The 18,897-nt window shown below is 43.2% G+C and overlaps 1 protein-coding gene across 10 annotated transcripts in view; it reads right to left on the bottom strand.

Moving 5' to 3' along the window:
* The window catches only part of COMMD10 (COMM domain containing 10), a 161,180-nt gene that overhangs the window by 119,330 nt on the left and 22,953 nt on the right, over positions 1 to 18,897 (bottom strand). For 5 of the 10 annotated variants that reach the window (XR_013635797.1, XR_012159015.2, XM_073344761.2 and 2 more), the window contains exon 5: positions 10,009 to 10,119. Coding sequence is in view for 7 of the 10 variants with exons in the window: in XM_073344761.2 (XP_073200862.1) it covers positions 10,009 to 10,119 (111 nt within the window). In the remaining 3 variants the exon portion in view is untranslated. Of the gene's footprint in view, positions 1 to 8,192; positions 8,259 to 9,966; positions 10,120 to 18,897 lie in introns of those variants that run through there. The other 5 variants (XR_012159013.2, XM_073344762.1, XM_073344754.1 and 2 more) reach the window with 2 other exon arrangements.

Here is an 18,897-nt window from a genome sequence, read left to right as displayed (position 1 = left end):
TTAAACCTGCACCCGTCCACACAGTGAAGCCCTTTATTTCGACTTAAAGGGCTCTTAAAATCGATTTCCTTACTCAACCCCTGACAAGTGGATTAGCGCTTAAATCGACGTTCCCGGCTCGAATTTGGGGTACTGTGGACACAATTCGATGGTATTGGCCTCCGGGAGCTATCCCAGAGTGCTCCATTCTGACCGCTCTGGACAGCACTCTCAACTCAGATGCACTGGCCAGGTAGACAGGAAAAGAACCGCAAACTTTTGAATCTCATTTCCTGTTTGGCCAGCGTGGCAAGCTGCAGGTGACCATGCAGAGCTCATCAGCACAGGTGACCATGATGGAGTCCCAGAATCGCAAAAGAGCTCCAGCATGGACCGAACGGGAGGTACGGGATCTGATCGCTGTTTGGGGAGAGGAATCCATGCTATCAGAACTCCGTTCCAGTTTTCGAAATGCCAAAACCTTTGTCAAAATCTCCCAGGGCATGAAGGACAGAGGCCATAACAGGGACCCGAAGCAGTGCCGCGTGAAACTGAAGGAGCTGAGGCAAGCCTACCAGAAAACCAGAGAGGCGAACAGCCGCTCTGGGTCAGAGCCCCAAACATGCCGCTTCTATGATGAGCTGCATGCCATTTTAGGGGGTTCAGCCACCACTACCCCAGCCGTGTTGTTTGACTCCTTCAATGGAGATGGAGGCAATACGGAAGCAGGTTTTGGGGACGAAGAAGATGAGGAGGAGGAGGAGGTTGTAGATAGCTCACAGCAAGCAAGCGGAGAAACCGGTTTTCCCGACAGCCAGGAACTGTTTCTCACCCTAGACCTGGAGCCAGTACCCCCCGAACCCACCCAAGGCTGCCTCCTGGACCCAGCAGGCAGAGAAGGGACCTCTGGTGAGTGTACCTTTTAAAATGCTATACATGGTTTAAAAGCAAGCATGTGAAAGGATTACTTTGCCCTGGCATTTGCGGTTCTCCTAGATGTAGTCCTAAAGCCTTTGCAAAAGGTTTCTGGGGAGGGCAGCCTTATTTCGTCCTTCATGGTAGGACACTTTACCACTCCAGGCCAGTAACACGTACTCGGGAATCACTGTAGAACAAAGCATTGCAGTGTATGTTTGCTGGCATTCAACCAAAATCCGTTCTTTATCTCTCTGTGTTATCCTCAGGAGAGTGAGATATAATTCATGGTCACCTGGTTGAAATAGAGTGCTTTTCTTCAGGGACACTCAGAGGTGCCCGTTCCTGCTGGGCTGTTTGCCTGTGGCTGAACAGAAATGTTCCCCGCTGTTAGCCACAGGGAGGGGGGAAGGTTGAGGGGGTAGTCACGCGGTGGGAGGAGGCAAAATGCGACCTTGTAACGAAAGCACATGTGCTATGTATGTAATGTTAAGAGCAAGGTTTACCCTGAAAGAGTGTAGCGACTGTTTTATAAAATGTGTCTTTTTAAATACCGCTGTCCCTTTTTTTTTCTCCACCAGCTGCATGTGTTTCAATGATCACAGGATCTTCTCCTTCCCAGAGGCTAGTGAAGCTTAGAAAGAAAAAAAAACGCACTCGAGATGAAATGTTCTCCGAGCTCATGCTGTCCTCCCACACTGACAGAGCACAGACGAATGCGTGGAGGCAAATAACGTCAGAGTGCAGGAAAGCACAAAATGACCGGGAGGAGAGGTGGAGGGCTGAAGAGAGTAAGTGGCGGGCTGAAGAGAGTAAGTGGCGGGCTGAAGACAGGGCTGAAGCTCAAATGTGGCGGCAGCATGATGAGAGGAGGCAGGATTCAATCCTGAGGCTGCTGCAGGACCAAACCAGAATGCTCCAGTGTATGGTTGAGCTGCAGCAAAGGCAGCTGGAGCACAGAATGCCACTGCTGCCCCTCTGTAACCAACCGCCCTCCTCCCCAAGTTCCACAGCCTCCACACCCAGACGCCCAAGAACGCGGTGGGGGGGCCTCCGGCCAACCAGCCACTCCACCACAGAGGATTGCCCAAAAAAAAGAAGGCTGTCATTCAATAAATTTTAAAGTTGTAAACTTTTAAAGTGCTGTGCTTAAAGTGCTGTGTGGCATTTTCCTTCCCTCCTCCACCACCCCTCCTGGGATACCTTGGTAGTCATCTCCCTATTTGTGTGATGAATGAATAACGAATGCATGACTGTGAAGCAGCAATGACTTTATTGCCTCTGCAAGCGGTGATTAAAGGGAGGAGGGGAGGGTGGTTAGTTTACAGGGAAGTAGAGTGAACCAAGGGGCGGGGGGTTTCATCAAGGAGAAACAAACAGAACTTTCACACCGTAGCCTGGCCAGTCATGAAACTGGTTTTCAAAGCTTCTCTGATGCGTACCGCACCCTCCTGTGCTCTTCTAACCGCCCTGGTGTCTGGCTGCGCGTAACCAGCAGCTAGGCGATTTGCCTCAGCCTCCCACCCCGCCATAAACGTCTCCCCCTTACTCTCACAGATATTGTGGAGCACACAGCAAGCAGTAATAACAGTGGGAATATTGGTTTCGCTGAGGTCTAAGCGAGTCAGTAAACTGCGCCAGCGCGCCTTTAAACGTCCAAATGCACATTCTACCACCGTTCTGCACTTGCTCAGCCTGTAGTTGAACAGCTCCTGACTACTGTCCAGGCTGCCTGTGTACGGCTTCATGAGCCATGGCATTAAGGGGTAGGCTGGGTCCCCAAGGATACATATAGGCATTTCAACATCCCCAACCGTTATTTTCTGGTCTGGGAAGAAAGTCCCTTCCTGCAGCTTTTGAAACAGACCAGAGTTCCTGAAGATGCGAGCATCATGCACCTTTCCCGGCCATCCCACGTTGATGTTGGTGAAACGTCCCTTGTGATCCACCAGAGCTTGCAGCACTATCGAAAAGTACCCCTTGCGGTTTATGTACTCGGCGGCTTGGTGCTCCGGTGCCAAGATAGGGATATGGGTTCCGTCTATAGCCCCACCACAGTTAGGGAATCCCATTGCAGCAAAGCCATCCACTATGACCTGCACATTTCCCAGGGTCACTACCCTTGATATCAGCAGATCTTTGATTGCGTGAGCTACTTGCATCACAGCAGCCCCCACAGTAGATTTGCCCACTCCAAATTGATTCCCAACTGACCGGTAGCTGTCTGGCGTTGCAAGCTTCCACAGGGCTATCGCCACTCGCTTCTCAACTGTGAGGGCTGCTCTCATCCTGGTATTCATGCGCTTCAGGGCAGGGGAAAGCAAGTCACAAAGTTCCATGAAAGTGCCCTTACGCATGCGAAAGTTTCGCAGCCACTGGGAATCGTCCCAGACCTGCAACACTAGGCGGTCCCACCAGTCTGTGCTTGTTTCCCGAGCCCAGAATCGGCGTTCCACAGCATGAACCTGCCCCATTAGCACCATGATGCATGCATTGTCAGGGCCCATGCTTTCAGAGAAATCTGTGTCCATGTCCTGATCACTCACGGGACCGCGCTGACGTCGCCTCCTCGCCCGGTATCGCGTTGCCATGTTCTGGTGCTGCATATACTGCTGGATAATGCGTGTGGTGGTTGATGTGCTCCTAATTGCCAAAATGAGCTCAGCGGCCTCCATGCTTGCCTTGGTATGGCGTCCGCACAGAAAAAAGGCGCGGAACGATTGTCTGCCGTTGCTCTGACGGAGGGAGGGGCGACTGACGACACGGCTTACAGGGTTGGCTTCAGGGAGCTAAAATCAACAAAGGGTGTGCCTGTACATCAAGGAGTATTTCAGGCAGGACTGCACGGAGGGTTCCAATAAGAAATGGTGCACCTAAGTTATCGTTGTTATTGGAACAAGGAGGTTAGCCTGGCCTCTGATTGATACATGGCTAGATTTACCTCGCTGCACCTTCTCTGTGAGTGACTGCAGTGTGATCTAGACAGGGGAGGAGGAAAATGAGTACAAAACAAATCTGGTCTATTTCTTGTTCTGACCCACTCCATCTATCTTTTACATCTTTGGCTGGCAGCAGACGGTGCAGAAGGACTGCATGCCATCCACATCTCTTGCCTGCCTGGCATAAGATGGTACAGTACGACTGCTAGCAATCCTCATCTCTTGCCTGCCTGGCAGAAGATGGTACAGTACGACTGCTAGCAGTCCGTATCGCCTGCCCGCTCACCATAAGACGGTTCAATAGGACTGCAGGACTAAAGAGAATGACCTGGTCAAGTCACTCCAAATTTAGTCCCTGCACCCATGTCTGCCCAGGCGCTCCCAGCCAACGTGGCCAGGAGCACCTCGGACACGACGAGGACGACTACCAATCGTATTGCACCGTCTGCTGCCAGAAGGCAATGGGTTGCTGCTACTGTGCAGCAAAGCCGTACCGCGTCTGCCAGCACCCAGGAGACATAGGGTGACGGTTACCTGAGCTGGCTCCATGCTTGCCGTGGTATGGTGTCTGCACAGGTAACTCATGAAAAAAGGCGCGAAATGATTGTCTGCCCTTGCTTTCACGGAGGGAGGGAGGGAACGGGGGCCTGACGGCACGTACCCAGAACCACCCGCGACAATGTTTTAGCCCCATCAGAGTGCTCCATTGTGAGTGCTCTGGACAGCACTCTCAGATGCCCGATTGTTTGCCATTGCTCTGACGCTGGGAGGGGCGCTTACAGGGTTGGCTTCAGGGAGCTAAAATCAACAAAGGGGGTGGCTTTACATCAAGGAGTATTTCAGGCAGGACTTCACGGAGGGTTCCAATAAGAAATGGTGCACCTAAGTTATTGTCCTTATTGGAACAAGAAGGTTAGCCTGGCCTCTGATTGATACATGGCTAGATTTACCTCGCTGCACCTTCTCTGTAAGTGACTGCAGTGTGATCTAGAAGAATGAGTCCCCTAGACAGGGGAGGGGGGGAAGCAAATCTGGTCTATTTCTTGTTTTGATCCACTCCATCTATCTTTTACATCTTTGGCTGGCAGCAGACGGTGCAGAAGGACTGCATGCCATCCACATCTCATGGCTGCTCGGCAGAAGATGGTACAGTACGACTGCTAGCAGTCCGTATCGCCTGCCCGCTCACCATAAGATGGTTCAATAGGACTGACTGCAGGACTAAAGAGAATGACCTGCTCAAGTCACTCCAAATTTAGTCCCTGCGCCCATGTCTGCCCAGGCGCTCCTGATCGACCTCACAGAGGCGACCAGGAGCACCTCAGACATGACGATGACGGCTACCAGTCGTACTGTACCGTCTGCTGCCACAAGGCAAGGGGTTGCTGCTCCTGTGTAGCAATGCCGTACCGCGTCTGCCAGCACCCAGGAGACATAGGGTGACGGTTACCTGAGCGGGCTCCATGCTTGCCGTGGTATGGCGTCTGCACAGGTAACTCAGGAAAAAAGGCGCGAAATGATTGTCTGCCCTTGCTTTCACGGGGGGAGGGAGGGAACGGGGGCCTGACGATATGTACCCAGAACCACCCACGACAATGTTTTAGCCCCATCAGGCATTGGGATATCAACCCAGAATTCCAATGGGCAGCGGAGACTGCGGGAACTGTGGGATAGCTACCCACAGTGCAACGCTCCGGAAGTCGACGCTTGCCTCGGTACTGTGGAAGCGCTCCGCCGAGTTAATGCACTTAATGCACTTAGAGCTTTTTCTGTGGGGACACACACACTCGAATATATAAAAGCGATTTCTAAAAAAACGACTTCTATAAATTCGACCTAATTTCGTAGTGTAGACATACCCTAAGTAATGACCAAGCCTGACCCCATGTGACTTTAATATAGGATAAACCACAGCTCAAGGTGGCATGGTTGGATGCATTAGGATCCATTTTGTCTCTCTGCCATAATGTACAAAATCTTAATAAATTCACTTTTTTTTAAAAGGGTTACTTACTCTTATCATCAAAACTACAACAAAACTTCAAGAGAAACTATTTATTAAGAGGGAATATTCCTTTATAGCAGCATGTGCATGTTTTTCTAGTGTTTTCTTTTAGTCATTTTTTGTAGCTGCATTTTACATATGTTGCTCATTACAACTTGTATACAAAATGCTATCTGTTTTCTGTATTAAGATTTTTAAAATTCACCCTCAGGCAATCTACTGTTTTTTCTAACAACAAAAAACTCTGTTACAGGCACCAGTTTAAGGCACCAAAAAGACCAAGGGCCTAAGTCTCCTTATTTACTCCAGTGTCAGTCAGGAGTAACTCTATTCAATCATTCTGGGGTACAAAATATATTGGAAGGACAGAACAGGTCATTGGGGGGGGAAAGGGGTGGAGTGGCACTAGATGTGAAAGAAAATGTAGAATCAAATGAAATAAAAATCTTAAATGAATCATGTTCCACAGAATACCTATGGATAGTAATTCCATGTTCTAATAAGAAAATAACAGTAGGGATCTATTATAGACCACCTGACCAGGACAGTGATAGTGACGATAAAATGCTAAGGGAGATTAGAGAGGCCATCAAAATAAAGAACTCAATAATAGTGGGGGATTTCAATTATCCCCATATTGACTGGATACAGGTCACCTCAGGATGAAATGCAGAGACAAAATTTCTCGATACTTTAAATGACTGCTTCTTGGAGCAGCTGGTTTAGGAACCCACAAGGGGAGAGGCAACTCTCTATCTAGTCCTGAGTGGAGCACAGGATCTGGTCCAAGAGATAACTATAACAGGACTGCTTGGAAATAGTGACCATAATATAATAACATTTAACATTCCTGTGGTGGGAAGAACACTTCAACAGCCCAACACTGTGGCATTTAATTTCAGAAAGGGGAACTATGCAAAAATGAGGCAGTTAGTTAAACAGAAATTAAAAGGTACAGTGACTAGAGTGAAAAATTCCTGCAAGCTGCATGGACACTTTTCAAAGACACCATAATAGAGGCTCAATTTAAATGTATATCCCAAATTAAAAAACACAGTAAAAGAACTAAAAAAGAGCCACCGTGGCTTAGCAACCACATAAAAGAAGCAGTGAGAGATAAAAAGGCATCTTTCAAAAGTGGAAGTCAAATCCTAGTGAGGTAAATAGGAAGGAGCACAAACTGCCAAATTAAATTTAAAAATGTAATAAGAAAAGCCAAAAAGGAGTTTGAAGAACAGCGAGCCAAAAACTCAAAAGGTAATAACAAAATGTTTTTTAAGTACATCAGAAGCCTGCTAAATAACCAGTGGGGCCCCTGGACAATCGAGATACAAAAGGAGCACTTAAAGACAATAAAGTCATCACAGAGAAACTAAATGAATTCTTTGCTTCAGTCTTCATGGCTGAGGATGTTAGGGAGATTCCCAAACCTAAGCTGTTTCTTGTAAGTGACAAATCTGAGGAATTGTCACAGATTGAAGTATCATTAGAGGAGGTTTTGGAATTAATTGAGAAACTTAACAGTAACAAGTCACCGGGACCAGATGGCATTCACCCAAGAGTTCTGAAAGAACTCAAATGTGAAATTGTGGAACCATTAACTATAGTTTGTAACCTGTCCTTTAAATCAGCTACTGTACCCAATGACTGGAAGATAGCTAAGGTAACGCCAATATTTAAGAAGGGCTCTAGAGGTGATCCTGGCAATTACAGACTGGTAAGTCTAACATCAGTAATGGGGCAAATTAGTTGAAACAATAGTAAAGTATACAATTGTCAGACACATAGACGAACATAAATTGTTGCGCAAAAGTCAACATGGTTTCTGTAAAGGGAGATCATGTCTTACTAATCTATTAGAGTTCTTTGAGGGGGTCAACAAATATGTGGACAAAGGGGATCCAGTGGATATAGTGTACTTAGATTTCCAGAAAGCCTTTGACAAGGTCCCTCACCAAAAGCTCTTATGTAAATTAAGTTGTCATGGGATAAGAGGGAAGATCCTTTCATGAATTGAGAACTGGTTAAAAGACAGGGAACAAAGGGTAGGAATAAATGGTAAATTTTCAGAATGGAGAGGGGTAACTAGTTGCGTTCCCCAAGGGTCAGTCCTAGGACCAATCCTATTCAACCTACTCCTAAATGATCTGGAGAAAGGGGTAAACTGTGAAGTTGCAAAGTTTGCAGATGATACTAAACTGCTCAAGATAGTTAAGACCAAAGCAGACTGTGAAGAACTTCAAAAAGATCTCGCCAAACTAAGTGATTGGGCAACAAAATGGCAAATGAAGTTTAATGTGAATAAATGTAAAGTAATGCACATTGGAAAAAATAACCCCAACTATACGTACATTATGATGGGGGCTAATTTAACGACAACTAATCAGGAGAAAGATCTTGGAGTCACCGTGGACAGTTCTCTGAAGACATCCATGCAGTGTGCAGCGGCAGTCAAAAAAGCAAATAGGATGTTAGGAATCATTAAAAAAGGGATAGAGAATAAGACAGAGAATATCTTATTGCCCTCATATAAATCCATGGTACGCCCACATCTTGAATACTGTGTACAGATGTGGTCCCCTCATCTCAAAAAAGATATACTGGCATTAGAAAAGGTTCAGAAAAGGGCAACTAAAATGATTAGGGGTTTGGAATGGGTCCCATGAGAGGAGAGACTAAATAGGCTAGGACTTTTCAGCTTGGAAAAAAGGAGACTAAGGGGGGATATGATAGAGGTATATAAAATCATGAGTGGTGTGGAGAAAGTGAATAAGGAAAAGTTATTTACTTGTTCCCATAATATAAGAACTAGGGGCCACCAAATGAAATTAATGGGTAGCAGGTTTAAAACAAATAAAAGGAAGTTCTTCTTCACTCGGCGCATAGTCAACCCATGGAACATCTTGTCTGGGGAGGTTGCGAAGGCTAGGACTATAACAGGGTTTAAAACAGAAGTGGATAAATTCATGGAGGTTAAGTCCATTAATAGCTATTAGCCAGGATGGGTAAGCAATGGTGTCCCTAGCCTCTGTTTGTCAGAGGGTGGAGATGGATGGCAGGAGAGAGATCGCTAGATCATTACCTGTTAGGTTCATTCCTTTTGGGGCACCTGGCATTGGTCACTGTCAGTAGACAGGATACTGGGCTGGATGGACCTTTGGTCTGACCCAGTATGGCCATTCTTATGTTCTTAAATTAGTGGAGTTATTGTGGATTAATGTAGGTCTGAGGTCAGATTAATGTAGGTCTGAGGTCAGAATCAGGTCCCTAGAATTAAATTTTTCCTCCTTTTTTTAAAATCTGCTTTTTCACTGACACAGATTAAAGTAGAGACCACAAAAGTTGGGGAGAGGTTACTTTCCACTGGCAAGGTGAGATAATCCTATCCTAAAGTATGCTAAACCAGTAGATCTTACTATTCAAACATAAACAAAACATTATTTGTATTACTTTGGGATTTTGTAAATTTACTTTCCCTATTAGTCAGACTTTGCCTATATTAAGGTTTACCCACCACTGTGGATAAGTCAATGCAATTGGATCAATTCAAACCAGTAGCAAAATATACAACATAAATGTAAAAAGTGGCTTCCATTGACGTAGCATGTCCATTTCAAACTGAAGTAAGATCCACCAACACAACCCAAGGTTTACATTGGTGCAGCATGTTTACATCAGTGGCTGTCTCAGTGTAGCTAAACCAATGGCTAAAAACCACATGGTAGATAAGGCTGTACGATTAAAAATGTAAAGACCCTGGCTCTCCACTGTCATTTACACCTGTATAGTGGTCTTAGAACACATGCATAATGATTTGATAAAATCTCAGCCCTACTTTGACAAAGTATAAAATAGAAGGCAGTGGAAAACCATATGCAAAATATCTAAGCATTATCAATCATGAGGTACATTATATACAATAACCATACCCCATAGCACAAAGAACTGCTTATATGGCATTCAGTCCCAAAACCTACTTAATGCAAATAACAATACGCCAATTTTTTATTAATTCCAGTTGCTTAAATTAAATTACCTTTAAAAAAATAAATGTAAACACTGCTGTGATATTAATGACCATCAGTAGAGCTAGTTATAGTCTTAGAACCTTAAAATAATAATACTTACAAAAATTCCTAAATTCACTCTGCCAGGCAGTGGCTTTCCTACCTTTGAATCTTCATTGCTCATTCCAAGTTCTAATACAGCTTGAGGAGATTTCAGTTTAGCTTGGGTGGACTGAGCCATCTGAAGGTTAAGCTGCCATCCAATTGTCTCAAGCTATAAAACACAAGTTCAAATTAGAATCAGTTGCTGCAGAAGCAATAAGGAGGTAAGCTTTCAACATTTCTCAGTAGTCTGTGTCAATGAACATGGATGGCCAGGCTCTACATAGGCATTAGGGTTCCTATGCAAAGCACATTCTGCAAATTCTCCCTCAACTATATAATGTGGCTTGTTTTAAATTAATCTGCAAAAACACCCTTTAAATATTGTTTATTCTATGGTAATTGTGACAGCCTTGAGGGTAAAGGTCTGATATGTTCAAGTAAATCAATGTATTCCTAAAATTAAAGAGGACAGTGACTTACAGTGATTTCCACACTCTTGGGAAGCAATTTATAAATCAAATCTAAAAAATAAATGATTTTCAAAAGTGTTGACCCCCTGAGGTTCCCATTTACATTCTGTTTTATACTTAAATTTCCTTTCCAAAAATAGAATCTTAATGGCAAATGTGGTTTGCTTTGGAAAGTGACTAAATAAAAATGGCAAATTCTTAATCAGCAGGTCCACACCCTGGGTGCATTCCATCATGCCTGCCAATATTTATGACAAAAATTATTCTGTGTTGCTTTCCACTCCTGTTAACATTGCAGAACCAAAACAGCTAATAGTGTGACCTGCAAAGTCTGTTCCTTCTTCAGTAACAAACAAAATGCACATAAAAGGAAACCACACACAAAATACACTCTATATCACTTTTAAGTCAAGGACCTAAAGTGATTTACAAACATTAGCAAATTATGCATCACAATATCCCATTGTAAGGGAGATATTACTACATAAGCCACAGAACTAGGGGGCTTTCAGGAACCAATTTCTCTGGCTATAGGAGAAGAGAAGAAAACTGAAGGGCAGTTACCCGCTGAGAGGTTTAATTAGCATAATTATCACCTGCTTCAAGTTAGTCTTATAAAGTTTTTTAACTCTATTTGGAATTTCTTTATGTTTTGTTCATAGAAATGCATTTTAAATTGGTTATGGAACTAAATATATTAAATGACATAAATCTTAGTTAATGCAGAGTTAAGGTTGTCCAGTGATAGCTTCTGCCCTTCCAGAATGTCAAATTCAGCAAAACTAAAACTTCTGAAAACAGGAAATACAGAATTAAGGTAAACGCCCACACAACCTTAGCTCTGCCCCCAGAGCCTCCAGTAGCCACTGGGAATGGTCTCCATATAGTCCAGATACATTCACATTTACGTGTAACTGTATTGGATAGGAGAGGAATAAGTTGGAGCTCCTAAGAAGAACTGTGATTGTGTACAGTAAGTGAAGTTACCGTCCATCAATTAAAGTGAAAAAGCACAGTGGGAATGTGTGTGTTATAGGCACTATGGGACATTGCTCAAAGAGGGCAGCATTAAGGTTGCATAGGAGTTATCTTAACTCTGTATTTCCTAATTTCCAAAAGTTTGAGTTTTGCTGAATTTGATATTCTGGAAAGGCATGAGCTGTCACTCAGCAACCTTAACGCTGCATTAACCAAGTTTTTTGCCATTTAATTTCCTAGCTTTTTAAAAAAGAAAGAGAAATGTTTGTTGGTAGGAGCTAATAGTCATTTCGATAGTTCTATTTCTCACCTAGGTTTGCAGCTGATATACTACTGTGGCTAGGTAATAATGAAAAGACCCAGCTTTTATACAGGGCTTTTCATCTTAGAATCATAGAATATCAGGGTTGGAAGGGACCCCAGAAGGTCATCTAGTCCAACCCCCTGCTCAAAGCAGGACCAATTCCCAGTTAAATCATCCCAGCCAGGGCTTTGTCAAGCCTGACCTTAAAAACCTCTAAGGAAGGAGATTCTACCACCTCCCTAGGTAACGCATTCCAGTGTTTCACCACCCTCTTAGTGAAAAAGTTTTTCCTAATATCCAATCTAAACCTTCCCCACTGCAACTTGAGACCATTACTCCTCGTTCTGTCATCTGCTACCATTGAGAACAGTCTAGAGCCATCCTCTTTGGAACCCCCTTTCAGGTAGTTGAAAGCAGCTATCAAATCCCCCTCATTCTTCTCTTCTGCAGGCTAAACAATCCCAGCTCCCTCAGCCTCTCCTCATAACTCATGTGTTCCAGTCCCCTAATCATTTTTGTTGCCCTTCGCTGGACTCTCTCCAATTTATCCACATCCTTCTTGAAGTGTGGGGCCCAAAACTGGACACAGTACTCCAGATGAGGCCTCACCAATGTCGAATAGAGGGGAACGATCACGTCCCTCGATCTGCTCGCTATGCCCCTACTTATACATCCCAAAATGCCATTGGCCTTCTTGGCAACAAGGGCACACTGCTGACTCATATCCAGCTTCTCGTCCACTGTCACCCCTAGGTCCTTTTCCGCAGAACTGCTGCCTAGCCATTCGGTCCCTAGTCTGTAGCTGTGCATTGGGTTCTTCCGTCCTAAGTGCAGGACCCTGCACTTATCCTTATTGAACCTCATCAGATTTCTTTTGGCCCAATCCTCCAATTTGTCTAGGTCTTTCTGTATCCTATCCCTCCCCTCCAGCGTATCTACCACTCCTCCCAGTTTAGTATCATCCGCAAATTTGCTGAGAGTGCAATCCACACCATCCTCCAGATCATTTATGAAGATATTGAACAAAACCGGCCCCAGGACCGACCCTTGGGGTACTCCACTTGATACCGGCTGCCAACTAGATATGGAGCCATTGATCACTACCCGTTGAGCCCGACAATCTAGCCAGCTTTCTACCCACCTTGTAGTGCATTCATCCAGCCCATACTTCCTTAACTTGCTGACAAGAATACTGTGGGAGACCGTGTCAAAAGCTTTGCTAAAGTCAAGAAACAATACATCCACTGCTTTCCCTTCATCCACAGAACCAGTAATCTCATCATAAAAGGCAATTAGATTAGTCAGGCATGACCTTCCCTTGGTGAATCCATGCTGGCTGTTCCTGATCACTTTCCTCTCATGCAAGTGCTTCAGGATTGATTCTTTGAGGACCTGCTCCATGATTTTTCCAGGGACTGAAGTGAGGCTGACTGGCCTGTAGTTCCCAGGATCCTCCTTCTTCCCTTTTTTAAAGATTGGCACTACATTAGCCTTTTTCCAGTCATCCGGGACTTCCCCGGTTCGCCACGAGTTTTCAAAGATAATGGCCAATGGCTCTGCAATCACAGCCGCCAATTCCTTCAGCACTCTCGGATGCAACTCGTCCGGCCCCATGGACTTGTGCACGTCCAGCTTTTCTAAATAGTCCCTAACCACCTCTATCTCCACAGAGGGCTGGCCATCTCTTCCCCATTTTGTGATGCCCAGCGCAGCAGTCTGGGAGCTGACCTTGTTAGTGAAAACAGAGGCAAAAAAAGCATTGAGTACATTAGCTTTTTCCACATCCTCTGTCACTAGGTTGCCTCCCTCATTCAGTAAGGGGCCCACACATTCCTTGGCTTTCTTCTTGTTGCCAACATACCTGAAGAAACCCTTCTTGTTACTCTTGACATCTCTGGCTAGCTGCAGCTCCAGGTGCGATTTGGCCCTCCTGATAACATTCCTACATGCCCGAGCAATATTTTTATACTCTTCCCCGGTCGTATGTCCAACCTTCCACTTCTTGTAAGCTTCTTTTTTATGTTTAAGATCCGCTAGGATTTCACCATTAAGCCAAGCTGGTCGCCTGCCATATTTACTATTCTTTCGACTCATCGGGATGGTTTGTCCCTTGAAGTATCAAGTAAAATCTTGAAGTATTTTACTTCATCATCCCCATTTTAAAGACGGGAAACTAAGGCACAGAGAAGGGAAGTCATTTGCCTAAGGTCACCTGGCAGGCCACTGGCAGAGCTAGGAATAATCCCAATACAGTAGTGATTTTAGTAGACCACATGGTTGCTATGCGACTCCTGAGTTTTCCTAACGTCTCCTGCACATTTTGTTACAGTGGAATGGGGATAGTGGTTATGCTTTGACATGCTTGCAATGTGTATTTGCTAACAGGGCTGTTGAGAGAACTCTCATCCATGGTCTAGGCCCCAAAACCTTGACAGTTTTACTACAGGATTGTTTCAGTAACTTTAAGAGTGTGAGAGACGACTGGTGGCTGCATGCTACCTTGGTTAAGTAGCCTCAGCTGCACATTGAGCTGGACTCCTCACTCCCACTACCTGCCCCCAGATGGAACAACATTAAGGGAGTCCAACATTTTCGTTTAAATTTTTTAGAACTGTAAGTGTCAATAGGGTTTTAGGGGGGGGGAGGGGGCTTGAGCCAAATGTTTGTTTTATTTTGAAAGGGACCTCTAGCGGTAAACTAAACATCATGTTGTGTTAGAAATGCAGATTTATGGTTTTTACTTCACTCCTAATTCACACTTATTCTGGAATATTGCAGACATCTTAGAACACACACAATAAATACTGCAACACAATAGTCTAAACAATGCAATAAAAGCCCTAACTTTATTTATATTGGTTTACTTTAAAATTACTTTGTTTTTGGTAAGATTCATGGGGGGGGGGGGTATTTTAATATAGCTGTTTGAGAACAATATTTGATTAATATACTCTATGCTATCTGAAGCTTCAAATGGTTTGCCTATTTATTTTCTTGAAAGGGAGATAGAACATATATTTTGCCGTGGCTTTGCTTATTTGGAAGATGTTCAAAATTCTGAAATAGTAACTAACCTTTTGTGAGTGGTAACAAGGTTTCTGTACAATATTTATTTCCGAAATACTTTATTTCACAGTACTTGCCAACAATTAAGTGGTACAACTTTTAGGATTATTTTTCCAAAGGATAAAAAGACATTTCAATTTTTTTCATTTCTAATATAATATTTACTATAATGACCCAAAAAGGTTTGAACGATTTTCCAGTATCCACAATCTATTGTGGAGTTTTAATGTAATCTCAGAGGTAATTCCTTGGATTTAAAAAAAAAAATAGTCCTCTTAATTTATGAAAATAAATACATGCGTTCAGTTACTGTAGACTTTTGGCATCTTTTCACAGTTCCTCATCAGCATACTTTATACATTTATATATATAATACACACATTTATAGATATTCTACACACACACATTTATATGAAGAAAAGCTAGCTCCTCTCTCTCTAATTTGAAGATAAATATGGTGGACGTGTTATTTTGCTACATAATGTCTTACTGGTAGCACTAACATTTATCTAGTTTTAGCTCAACATTTTTATTTTAAAAAAATCACATTTTCAGGTGTCTGTAAACTAAGGAGGTATAACTAGAAGATGGGGGCGGGAGGAGGCAGTCAATATCACTAATACAAGTTAGTATTTATGGAACATCTGCCAGGGAAGGAGCAAGAAAGGACTGTGAAGGATGCTCAACTTGAGAGTGGTGGAACACTGGATGTCCATGACAAAGACACACTCAGGGTTGCAGCTGAGAGTGTGGAGAGCAGGGTCAGATGTGCCAATCAGAAACTGAGCTGGAGATGAAATCAGGGTAAATTCTTGGTAAGAAATGCAATTTGAGAGGAAGAGAAGGGGCGTTACGGCCGAAGAAAGAACTGGGTATGTGAGCAGACACTCAAAGCGGGCAGTGAAACATCTTATTTCACTTCCCCATATTGCTATGACAGTCTGTACCCCTCTGTTCACCCTTTCTACAAGACTATGTTAAATTCTATTCAAAGCATATTGTGTAAGATATATGAAAACTCATGATTTGCTGATCATTAGTATCCTGGTAAAATATGTGTGGCAACATTTGTATGTAAGGATATAAAATTCCACTGAATAATGTTAGCAAGACATGTTCCAATGTATTCTGGAGGGTAGTCACAAACAAGTCCCTCAGAAACAAAACGCTAGCCAACCCCTCAGCCAGGGTCAACAAGATCAAATGGACCATCACCTAATTAAGTGGCCATTCTTCGGCAGGAGAGAGAGGGTGGGCAAAAAGCTACAGTTTGTCAAAGCAGCAGATTAAACTCTGTCTCCTGAACATCACCTGGAGATGATTTTTGCACAAGAGAATCATCTCTCCCTCCTTGCTGTCTACCCAGCTGCAACACCTGAAGAACAAAAGAAGCAGCATTGTACTGGGGAAGGAGGGGGGAAATCCTGATTGAAAGAGGTTCAGGCAGCAGGACCACTGGAATATGTGGTGAGTGAGAGAGACCTTTGCTTTGTATTCACTTAGCTTGTTAAGTTAGGTGTTAGTTGTGTTTTACCTTTTATCTCCTTGTAACCAATTCTGACATACATACCTACCTCATTACATGTAAGCACTTAAAATCTATCTTTCCATAAATAATAATTTTGTTTTGTTGTTTAGACTGAAGTGTTTGGGAAACCAGATTTGTGCATATTATTTTCCATTAATAAATGACAGACTTTATATGAGCTTGTAACGTACAGGAGGGTGCTGGGCAGTACAAGATGCACATTTCTGGGGGAAAGTCTGAGACTGGGAGTTTGCTGATGTTGCCCTGTAATGTGATCATGAGTGGCTGGCTATAGCATTCATATAGTATAACTGGGAGTGATTTACAAACTAGAGGCTGTGTGTGAGCAGACCACAGGAGTGGTTGCCCCCATAGTAAAGCAAGGTAAAAAGCTCCCAGATTGGATAATTGAGGGGACATAGCCCAGACTGTACCCTCGGTAGTCACAATTTTCAACTCCAAGAGGTCAAAAAAATTGAGGCAAAATTCTGGGACCTGAGACAGGCTTAAAAATCATGCGATTTGAAAATAAAAATGTTGGAGTGAGGAGTGTGGCCTTCTCGTTTATGTATCAGGGGTAGCCGTGTTAGTCTGTATCCACATAAACAACAATGAGTCTGGTGGCACCTTAAAGACTAACAGATTTATTTGAGCATAAGCTTTTGTGGGTAAAAATCCCACTTCTTCAGATGCATCTTCTGCATCTGAAGAAGTGGGATTTTTACCCACAAAAGCTTATGCTCAAATAAATCTGTTAGTAACATGTATCTGAAGAAGTCGAATTTTTACCAATGAAAGCTTATGCTCAAATAAATCCGTTAGTCTTTAAGGTGCCACCGGACTCCTTGTTGTCTTCTCATTTATGAGCTTTTAGAGTCCATTCTGGTCACATGTTCAAGCTTTTCTCCATCACCATGAAGACTAAAAATTTACTTAAAAAAAAAAAAACTACAACATGAAATCTGGGTTTATCACCAAATCACCTGTCTCCAAGAGCTAGGGATTACATATTATGAGTAGGGCCTTACTAAATTCACAGCAATGAAAAACACATCACGAACCATGAAATCTAGTGCGTCTCCCGCCCATCCCCCGCAAGAAATCTGGTCATTTGTGTCCTTTTACCCTATACTATACAGATTTCACAGGGGAGACCAGCATTTCTCAAATTGGGGTCCTGACCAAAAGGGAGCTGCGAGGGGCGGAGGTATTTCAGGGGATCACAGTATTGCCACCCTCACTTCTGTGTTGACTTCAGAGCTGTGCAGCATACCATACCATGCTACCCTTACTTCTGTGCTGCTGCCGGCAGTAGTTCTGCCTTCTGAGCTGGGCTCCCAGCCAGCAGCCGCCATTCTCCAGCTGCTCAGCTCTGACGGCAGTGCCACCACAATCAGCAGCGCAGAAGTAAGAGTAGCAGTATCGCAACCCCACTATAATAACCTTGTGACCCCCACACACACACACACACCTCCTTTTGGGTTAGGACCCCTACAATTAGACCATCATGAAATTTCAGAATTAAATAGCTAAAATCATAACATTTACCATTTTTAAAATCATATGACAGTGAAATTGACCAAAATGGACCGTGAATTTGGTAGGGCTTCAATGATGAGTCTTGTGATAAAATCAAGCTGAGGTCAAGCAGAAAGTTTATACATTTCTGCAGCATGAACAGGATGCTGAAGTATCAGCTAAACCACCCACTGTTTCTCCTCCACGGATTTTCCACACTTTAGCACATATCTGCAGAGTAGAGGGTGCCAGCAGCATTTACCCCAGAGAAAGTAGTGGAGATAGTAGTGACAATAAATAAGCAGTACTGCTTAAACTGTAACAAAGGCTGCACATTTTAAGAGTGGCTGAAATCAACATTATCAGAATTTCTACAAAAGAAGAAGCTTAGATAATTATGTGACAACCGATCAGCTAAAGCTTTAGTATCAACATATTATGAATACCTTGATTATTACATTCAGATCCTTGTGATGTTTTTGAAAAAATGTACTACATTTAAAATTACTAGCTTTTCACTAAAATATAATACAAATTGCATCTCCCATTTGTGCAAGATTCCCTGATGTTCGGCATTTAAAATTACTAGCTTTTCACAAAAGGTAATACAAATTACACCTTTCATTTGTGCACGATTACAAACTATAAACTATGTAATAACTGTTAAAATAAATTTATTAAAATATCTAATAAATTGAAGATTTTGATATTATCTGATTCGGATTAGAATACATATATGCAAGCACAATTAAACCATATTAAGCCTATAACGCTGCTTTATATTCATAGAAAACCTAGACTCAGAAATGGTGTTGAATACCTTGTCATATACATCATTAGATCTCTGCACAAACAAACACTACTCCTGTTTACATATAAAAGGATTTGAATGCTGACTGGCTTTGTCCTGGTGTGACAAAGTAGAAAAATAATTTACATTTATCTCAGATAAATACATTGCAAATTCATCCTAATTACAAAATCAGAAAAGCATAGCCTTCTGGTCAGAATACTTGTGAGCAGGCAGCAGTAGTGCTAAATTGAGAGTGAGTGTTCTATAATTTTCTGTACCTGGAACAGTTT

This window comes from Lepidochelys kempii, chromosome 5 (assembly GCF_965140285.1).
Source record: "Lepidochelys kempii isolate rLepKem1 chromosome 5, rLepKem1.hap1, whole genome shotgun sequence".
NCBI lineage: Eukaryota > Metazoa > Chordata > Testudines > Cheloniidae > Lepidochelys > Lepidochelys kempii.
This window is presented reverse-complemented; position numbering and strand designations above follow the sequence as displayed.